Raw genomic sequence first — 10,196 nt, 5'->3', positions numbered from 1 at the left:
TCCTACTAGTTATTGATAACTTAATTTGCTCGGAGGGGCAAATGCAGCATCTTCTTCTGCCTCGACTTGGTTTATGCATCTTTTTTCAAGTTTAAAGATTTTTGTTAAGATCATGTTCTAAGACGTTTTTAAGAAAAAAACCATTCAAAATATTTGGTTCTGAATAAAATTCTATCACAGCTCTTGCACTGTAACCTCCACGCGGCAATGTTTTAACATGTTTTCTTCTATTGTCACTAAAGTTCACTCTGTGAACTTTCAGTAACCGACAACTCATGCTCGTTTTTGTAACTTTTACAAAGTTTGCTTAAAGCACTTTTTTCTTCTAATGTATATTCAACTCGGTCTGTTCATGAAAACTTCCGATCTGACGCCATGTTACTATATATAAGTACCAAGTTGGTACTTATATATAGTAACATATTTTATATATAGTAAATTCTTTGTCAAAGTGGACATTAATATTTATGTGACGTCTATTTCTTATCGATGTCCATTCATCGAAAGTTAGAGAAAATCTGTTTCCATTAGCAATTCTGCTCGATAATTCTTTAATTACTTCGTCTCGTATATTTTTACTGTAATTCAATACCATTTTGTGCATTGTTTTGTGATCCTTTGGTATGTTAGAAAATCCTCTGGCTGTTAAGCCTTCTCTGATATTATATGATGTGGAAATAATGTTGAATGATAAAACATCACACGCAGTCATCCTAGCTAAAATCGCTGGCAACGAATCATCCATTTTATCACTTTTAAAAAAGTTGTTTATAGTTACTGAAGGTTTTGATGTCTGTAAAAATTCTGAAGAATCTAAAACAGTGGGGCTACCTACATCTCTTTTGAACAAATTGACTTTATGAATTGTTTTTAAATGGGTATGAAGACCGCTCGTAGAACCTCCATGTTTTTTATTATTTTCTTACGCAATTTACATTTAGCACACTGTCTTGCTTTTTCTCTTACAAAATGAAACCATGATGAATTTTTTTTAATTTGCTTTGGAATGCTCCTTAAAATCTTGAATATTCATATCGGTATAAAATACAAATTTTATACCGATATGAATATTCGCAAATGAAATAAAACACAAATGTATAATTTATAATGTATAATTTAACTTACCGTTTGGAATTTTATATAATATTTTAATTTAACTAAAAATAACCAATATCATATATGATATTGGTATATAATATATACCAATATACTATATATACTATATATATACCCACATTTAATTTTGTACAATGAATTTTGTTTCCATTTATAAGATCAATTAAAATTTTAAACTTTTTGAGCTTTCGAATGGTGAAATTATTTCGAATACCGAAATAGCGGTATTCGACTTTTTTAATACCGGTATTTCGGCAACTATAAATTGTTCCAAATACCGGGATCCCGGTATCCGGGATCCCGGTATTCCCAACCCTAGTACCAACTAATATAATAATATAATAATCTTTAGCATTTTTTATAAACACTTTTAATATCTACTCTCAATAAGTTTTCAAATGTTTATATTTTTAAACTTTTAAGCTCTGATTGCACTGAGTGTTTTTTCTTATCAGTGAGTTTTAACATTTTAACAGCGAGTTTTAAGGTTTTCGAATTTTTAAGGCCTGATTATACTGAAAGTATAATCAGGCTTTAAAAATTCATCAGTGAGATTTTGTTAATCACAGTTTTCGCTGTTGACGAATGAAAATTAATAAATATGGCTAGGGGGAGGGGCCCTCTTTTTATTCATTTTCAACTAATAAGACCGCTCCTTTTGGTGTGGGGAGGGAATTTTTCAAAAATTAATAAACTTCCCTCCTCCCGTGTATTAAGCACCTGTGTTCCTAAAAGGTTAAATTCAGCATGTGTTTCTGGAGTAGAAATACCATTTGGATTAGCCTAGACTATGATAAGAGGAAACACTTTATGTTTAATGACTACTTTTGCGTCAGTTTGTAAGAATGACTTGTATATTTAGAGTTGATGTCACAAACTAACGTCTCACCACGATTTAAATGCCAGCACAAATAACGTACCTTGATTTTATTTTTTCTGATGATTCTAAACATTTTCTAATGGAAGTAGGTAGGTATTTTGTGACACAACATACGACTTGCATTGAGGGTCAACTCAATGATACTGGGTAATTTTACTAATTTTCTTGGTTTTGATTTGATATACAAAATCTTTGCAATTGGGATTTGCAGTCAAATAAAAAGACATCAAGACGGTTTAAATTTTATCAAGACTATAAATAATTAATAATTAATAGCTTCATCAGCTCATACATTTTTATGACACTTTATGCATTTGCATGATCTTATTATTAACTATTTACAAATATGTATATATGTATTATCTTTATTTTAAATGTTGCATCCGTCAAAAAAATAACCAAATATTGTGCAACGTCTTTGGTAGGATGTCACCCTCCACCTATACCGCATAAATTCTTATTACCGCATAAATTCTAATTAGAATTGGTGCGGCGTACCGGCAACAGCTTCCTTTTGTGGAGTCTACATGCAGGCAATATCTTTAAGTCTTAGTTGAGAAATTTGTCTCAAGTAGAAAGCATTAAACAAAGATTGTCCAAGACTTTAATTCTCTACTCAAAGCCACCGCTATCAAATAGCTGATTACTATCTGAAGGCTCTCTTCTTCTTCGAAATGAGAAACGCTCAATCAGCGTTGCTATGAATCTTATAAAAACTAAAATTGTTATTACTCAAGTTTTTTTACTTTTATAAATAAAAATATTACAGTATGTTGAACCATCTAAAAAAGAAACTCAAGACTATTTAAGTTTGGTGAAACTAAAGCAATTGTTACCTAGAAATAATTGATTTCTATTTTCTATATGTAGCGTAGGCCAACTTGGACTGACTAATTGACTGACTTTTTAGTAATATTTAAAAATTCATGTCAATCTCACTTTAAAATGTTCCACCGTCCTTGTAATAACGAGTGTTTTTGTGTAATAAAACTTGAAGCCAAAAATTTTAAGATTTTATGTCAACCAATATAGTGGCAGCATGGCGTACTTAAATTCACAACCGGACTTGTTGTTATAAGGCCGAAAAACAGTTCGGCCTGTTTTTTGTTCAGTTTTTTTAGTTGTTTAAAGCGGCTTTTTTAATGAAATATAACAACGGTTAATGGAATGTAAACAAATATTAAAAAAAAGTCTTTTCGAATATCTTAAGAAAATGAAAATGTTGATGTCCACTTGGAATACAGCTTTCATCGAGACGATTACAAATTGTTTTTGTAATGTAGGAATCCCTATTGCAAATCAAGAAACAGCCATGGATAACGAAGGTGATCTTTTTAAAACTTTTCAAGGTGAAGAATAATGCTTTTCAGGGTGATGAATGATGCTTCGCAAAAGGTTGAATCAAACATATACCAGAGAATTCCAATTTAGCTTCATTAACTGATTTTGACGCTGAAGTATCCGCAATTGAATCAACACTTACAGAATCTGATATCCGCAATCGAACAACCACTTACAAAATCTGATATTTTGACAAAACGTTTTTACAGCATAATCAGCGACGAAGACGAAGAATCAAAGCTGGTGATGCTTTGAAAAAAAAACCATTAGAATTTTCTGGAAAAACTCAACGACTGATTGTATTAGAGCTGCTGTAAAACTTTTCTTTGTCTGCTCCAAGTGGAGAAGAAACTCATTAGTGGAGAAGAAATTCAGGTGGAATGTTTAAAGATTGAATAAAGCAAACGTTTTACAAAAACCTATTTTATATGGTTTTTGCAACCCTTTTCCATTTTATTATTGCGAACATTCATTATTTCAAACAAAAATAGTCCTATGCGAGTTCCAAAGAATGAACTTTTAATTATATATATATATATATATATATATATATATATATATATATATATATATATATATATATATATATATATATATATATATATATATAATTTAATTGTCATTAGTTATCATTCCTTGTTATATATACAATTTAATTGTCATTAGTTATCATTCCTTGTTATAGATTTCGAGTATATAACAAGAAATAACAACTTTTTTCATGCTTAAAATATAGAATTTGAATTAAATATTTGCGACTTTTTAACTACCCAGTTATTATTTTGAAGTCAGCGGAATAAATTAGTAACCAAAATCTGTTTTCGGTTTTTCCGTTTATAGCGAACAAAATGAACAAAGAATATACACTTCTACATCAGTCATTTAAAATAAATTAGATTTAAAATAATGTAATATATTATTTCAGATTTGTTCTATATGACTGATACAGAAGTATGAATAAAAATAGAATGACTGTAGTAGAATGACTGATATAGAAATGTATAGCAGTATATAATAGTATATAGTAGCAGAATGAATATAGAAATGTATTGCAGTAGAAAGACTGATGTAGTAAAGAAGTAGAACAACTGATATAGAAGTATGTTTAGCCATACGACCTTGTAAAACTCACATATTATAGACCGCGATCCGTGATATAAAAATGTTATCAGAAAACAGTTTTCTTGACCTCCCTCTCAGAACTACTTTATTTTTTCCAAATTTGCGTTTTAAAGTATACTGATTCTGAATTTGAAAAGTTCCCAAGTTTTCCTCTTGCAGTTTTCGAGAAATTTACGATTTAATTTTATATTATCGAGTGAATCGATTTTTATCGTGTAATATAAAATAGTGATCTAAAAACTGTTCTTAGCAGCTGTAACTGCATAAATACTAAATTGTATATAAATATATGAAATATTTTTAATATATAACCAATTATACATTCATTTACATGGGTATATAAGAGTGAATTGATTTTTATCGTGTAAGTCTAAAAGTTAATTTGAGATATCGTTTTAACAACTGATAATACATTTAATTGTTCATTTCACTTTTTTAAATTTATTTTTATTATCTTACAAACATAAAAGTTTACAATGGTTGATTATCTATATCAGAATCAGAATCACTTGAAATTATTCCATTGTAAGTATCGTCGCTATCTTTGGCGAATTTCGAATTTTTATTGTCGCATTCAATGGATTGACATAAATCAGAACACATCAGCTCTGCACTCCGACATGAGCATCGTTTTGTATTACAACCAGTCGCGCATCTACAATTAATAAAATTTAATACGCTATCGGGAGCAATTTCATTTGACAGCCATTTTATCTTCAATTCGTCGCCATCCATTGTCCAACCATGTTCCAAAACACTTGGCATATTCAATAGAGGTATAGTGGCATGTTTCCAGATATAAGCTTGATAATATTACATCTCAGTATGTGTTGTACTAATGCATCTGAAGTTGGAGGCAATTGCTCTTCTCTATAATTGCCACTCTTGAAGAGTTCATATCTCAACTCGTTAACTGAAGAAACCATGTCATTACCATAAAGGTGACACACAAATTTCTCTATTTTAGTAAATAAATCTGATGCCATCAAGTGATTTTCACCGAGCTCTGCTAACACGCCTTCATACTCAGTTTTTTTTTGTAAGACCTTAAGTACTGAAGCTTTTCCTTTACCATAAAATGAACTTGTAGTACCGCATCCTAAAAGGAAAACATATTATGCAATTTTACAGTGTTTTAAATGTTTGTATTAAGGAAGTGAAACTTACAAAAAAAGAATGGGAAATCATGTCATAAAAGATAGATTAAGTTAACCAATTAACCTGTAAAAGAATGAAAGCCAACTACAGCATTTGCAAAAGATCTACCCCAATGATCAGCTACTTTTCTTACATTAATTATACGTTTGTTGTTTTGATTTCCAGTTGCAAATAATACATTAACAGTAAAATGTTTAATAGCATGTAAAGCAATAACAAATACATCAGTGTCAGTACTCCAAATTACAATATTTTGGTGAGATGAAGCTGCATGATAACAGTGAGCCATTAATTGAGTATCTGCTTCTTCATGGTCATTTAAGAGAGATTATTTCAGATACTACCACATTATTTGCTGATAACATAAATTGATAACATTTATCTTCATTGGTTAAATAAACACTCTTATTTGAGAAATAAAATGTATTCAATGAACTCCAATGAGTAAACAAAAAATTTACTCATTCTTCTTTATTTTTGCCATTTGAAAGGAACTTCTTCCATTGACAAGGTATAGGCTGTAGTTTATTTAATATACAAATAATCGAAGTTCCATGAGTAATTCTTTTTACTTGTTCTAAACTTTTAATACTATGATTAAAATACCTATCTGAAACAAAGTCAACACGTTGACACCCATAACAGCTGGACAGATTAATAATTTCTTTTAATATATATTCAGCTAACTCACCAAGCGTTTTGACTCTAACTTGTAGTGTTTGTAACAGTGCCATTGCATCAACTAGTAAAGCTCCACTTTCAACAATTGGCAACACCAGTGAATCTTTAACAGGCTCTTCAAGAATTTTTAACAAATTACTTTTTGTTTTTTTTACTAAAGTTCCATCTACGGTGGCAAAAGGTTTTAAAAATTAAAATTTTTAAAACCTTTTGCCACCGTAGATAAAATAAAAATTTTTACAAGTTTACAGGAACCGGACATTTGCTTGATAGCAGTAGCTAATGCTAAAGACTTATATGTTATTGTTTTACCTTTTGAAAAGATAAACAATAAATCTTGGGCAATAGATAAAACTTTCAACTTCAGCTTGAACTCTATATTGACATAACTCGTGTAATTAACTTCATCTGTATAACCAAGAATTATTGACAGAAAATTAAAAAGAGTAGGTGAAATTCTACTTTCAATATTTTCAAGACTAAAATCTGAAGCTGGTGGTGGCCAACCACTTTTAATCCCAGTTCCACATCTAAGGGATTCTCTTATTTTCATACAAACTTGATGAAAGGCAGAATAACTAACATCAAATAAGTTATTCTCTTGTTCACTTTCAGTTTCATTATTTTCTGAAAGATCTGACTCTTGTGAACTTTGAGAATCAAGCTTATCAATTTCTTCATTTAAAACAACTGCACTATCCCCAAAAAAAACAAATTCATTTTGACTGCGATGAAATGGCTGATAAAATACCAAATCAGGATAACAATTTATTAATCTTTTTTTTAAGCGACAGCTTTTATAATTGCTAGCATCCAAATTTTCTACTCTTTTAACAATTTTTATAAAATATTCAGTAAGATAACAAAGGCGATAAACTTTTTTTAACTTGATGATTTTAGTGTCAATAACTTGTCTACAAAATGATTCAAAGGACAACTTATACATTAAGTTGCTGGTAGATGTCTCTGATGGTGGTATTAAAGATTTATAAAGTTTTGTATATTCATTGTAACATGTTTTATGGTATCTCACCTCAACAGCAACGCAATCCTTGTCTTTAATGTGTAACAAAATACTTTCATCATTTTTATTTTCAGCTGCTTGACGCAATAAGCCACCATCAAAAGTTTGACATAAACTAAGTTTCTGTATTTTTCTTTTTTTGTCGTGAAAATCTGTATAGTAAAGATTTTTTTTTTTGCAAATAATACAAAATGACTGCAAAACTGAAGAATTTGTTGAAATACTAACTGATGACAAACGGGAAGATTTTCTTTTTTTTTCTATTTTAAAACTTTCAGATATATTATTCAGTTTTCTTTTTTTGGCTCTTTCAATTTTAGACACATCTGTAAAATACTTGTAACATTTTAGATGATATACCAAATGAGAGTTTTTATCAAAATTTTCAGGGCAACTTACAACTTTATGCGCTATACCCGTAGCTTCTAAATTTTCGTCACTTATCATAAGCCATTAATTTCGTGATAAAATAAATTTTTCATAAGTTAAATTAGTAAAATTTCTTAATTGTTCAACTTCACAATTCGAAAAATGAATAACACATGAGAGTTTGCAAGACTCGGCCGCAGCCATGTTTTTATTTTGTTTCGATTGTTAAGAAGACGAGTAATTTGCCACACGCATTTATTTTAAATGAGATAGAGAAAAATTATTCAAAAATATGTTCTGTTTTTTATTTATAATTTTCAACGAAACTAAACGATAGTCGTGTAAATCGATTTTTATAGGGGGTTCTAACACTTTTTTCTCAAAAACTGCAGAAGAAAAACTTGGGAACTTTTTCGATAATGTTATTACATATTACAAAGTACTATTTTTGAAAAAATTACTTGGTTCTGAGAGGGAGGTTACAGGCCGATGCGATTAGCATGCACGGATCGCGGTCTAAATGGCCGAAAAAAATACAAACAGCGATAAATTCTTCGAGATTACGAACTTTTTTTCGTACGTGAAAAATTTCGTTTTTACGAAAGATTTTTTTTCTCGAAAAAAAACTTCGAATTGTTTATAGCATTGGCCCCGGGTGGGAGAAAAAGTACCAAATGTGCGGGATGGAGTTAAGAGTGCCAATATATTCACTGTAGTAATTGGCATTAATGTAAAAAAATTCAATATGATATTCCTAAAAATTCCAGAGATGCTAAATTTACAAACAATTCTATTCGAACATGCATTTGACCGCACTTATGGCACCTTTTTACCCAGCCGGTCAAATTTATAGAAGTATAAATTTCGCAGAATCACTTTGACTTGCAACGTCTAACTAACAACTTTGACTTGCGACGTCATCTTTAATTTATTAGCTGCATATATAAAATATACATTTAATAAGTAAGAGAGATAAATATATTCAGACAAATACCTAGATACTACTTTAAAACTAGTCTAAGTTAACTAAGTATTTTGAGTTTTTGCGTATATTTTTATAAGTTAAATTCATTAAAGTTTTGGTTGGTGATGTTATACTTAAAAGCTACACAAATCTCTTTGTATAAACTATATTGAGATGCAGTATATAAATTTTCAATATTGATAAAAGTGGATAAGCAAATCTTACTTCATGTAAACATCCAAATGTTGGTTAATATACAATGCTGTCATGCTAGTACTCAGATTCATGACTATTACTAGGTGCAGTTACGCAGTTAAGTTCTATACATGTATGTATATTTTTGTAGTTTGAAAACATTTGCAAAGTTGTTACAAAATGGCAAAAGGTTTAAGATCAAAGCAAAGGAAAAGAAATAAAAATGCCATGAAAGAGAGATTAAAGCCAAAGCATGATGCCCACCTTGCTGCAATTGTTCAAACATTAAAGGAAAACAAAGATGAATTAATGGAAACTGTTGAAAATACAAAAATTAATAGTGAAGTTCAAAATAATGATTCAACAAATGTTGAAATGAGTATTGAAACAGAAAACAAAAAGGAAGAAGATGATTTTAAAAAAATTAAAGTTCCACGTGTTGACATTAAGAAAGTTGTCCAATTTATGTCTCAGAGAAAACAAAGAAAGTTCCAAGCAAAAGTCAAAGCTGATAAAAGACGCTTAAAAAGTAAAAAACCAAAGCAAAAAGCATTTAAATGGTGACAGTGTAATAAAGTAATTTGAGGGTGAAAACAAACAGTGTTTACTTTAGTTAAACTATTTTATTTTTCAATAAAACAAATTTATACTTTGTTTATTGTAAAGTATTTTGAAATTTATGAAAGCCAATCATAAAACATTGTTGTTTATTTTTGAATAAAGTTAATATTAATATTTAAATAATATTAAATACTTATTCATTAATCAGAATCAAAAAGACTTATGATATACATTGAGTTTAAAGCATAATGACTGTCCAATGGCAAAGGGCTTCTTAAAAAATGTTCTGATTTATGATTAAAAAATCATAATTTTTGTTTTGTCAACAGGTCTGCTAAAGAGAAATGTATAAACACTATGTGTGTGTGTATATTGTAGAAATTATGTTTATATTTCTAGTAAGATTACTCAATACAGCATACTATAGGTAGAGCAAATTTATCGTTATTAGTAAAAACTAAAAAAATAATTAGTTAGGTTTGTTTAACATAACATAAAGTTTCACACAATTATGATTTTCAGATGTTAACATCTGAACTTCTATTATCATCTGAAGATTTATATATATATATATATATATATATATATATATATATATATATATATATATATATATATATATATATATATATATATATATATATACTGACGATTAGGTATCTCATATTAAGTCTAAGTCTGAATTGGATATATTTTTATTGCTGAAATCTCTAATTTAATATTTTAGTGTAATGTTGTGGAATCATAGTGTTGTTTTCTGAATTATTACCAAAGTTTAACACAGT

At 29.1% G+C, this 10,196-nt stretch overlaps 1 protein-coding gene and 1 pseudogene across 2 annotated transcripts; both read right to left on the bottom strand.

Annotated features, from left to right (window-relative positions):
• Positions 1-5,468: 5,468 nt before the first annotated feature.
• LOC149880166 (uncharacterized) lies at positions 5,469-6,474 on the bottom strand (annotated as a pseudogene). The gene is made up of 2 exons (XR_016446494.1): positions 5,681-6,474; positions 5,469-5,558 (listed from the first exon to the last, which is right to left on the bottom strand). The product of XR_016446494.1 is annotated as an uncharacterized LOC149880166 (transcript).
• An 8-nt stretch (positions 6,475-6,482) lies between these two features.
• Positions 6,483-7,911, bottom strand: LOC149880165 (uncharacterized). The gene has a single exon (XM_090071032.1). The coding sequence runs from the start codon at positions 7,767-7,769 to the stop codon at positions 6,483-6,485; it is 1,287 nt and encodes a 428-aa protein (XP_089927158.1). The 5' UTR covers positions 7,770-7,911.
• Positions 7,912-10,196: the final 2,285 nt, after the last annotated feature.

This window comes from Hydra viridissima, unplaced genomic scaffold, assembly GCF_058129835.1.
Source record: "Hydra viridissima isolate aposymbiotic clone 2 unplaced genomic scaffold, HvirCarnegie_v1 scaffold_13, whole genome shotgun sequence".
NCBI classification, from domain to species: domain Eukaryota; kingdom Metazoa; phylum Cnidaria; class Hydrozoa; order Anthoathecata; family Hydridae; genus Hydra; species Hydra viridissima.
The sequence above is the reverse complement of the archived record's forward strand: the minus strand, read 5'-3'. Positions and strand labels throughout refer to the sequence as shown.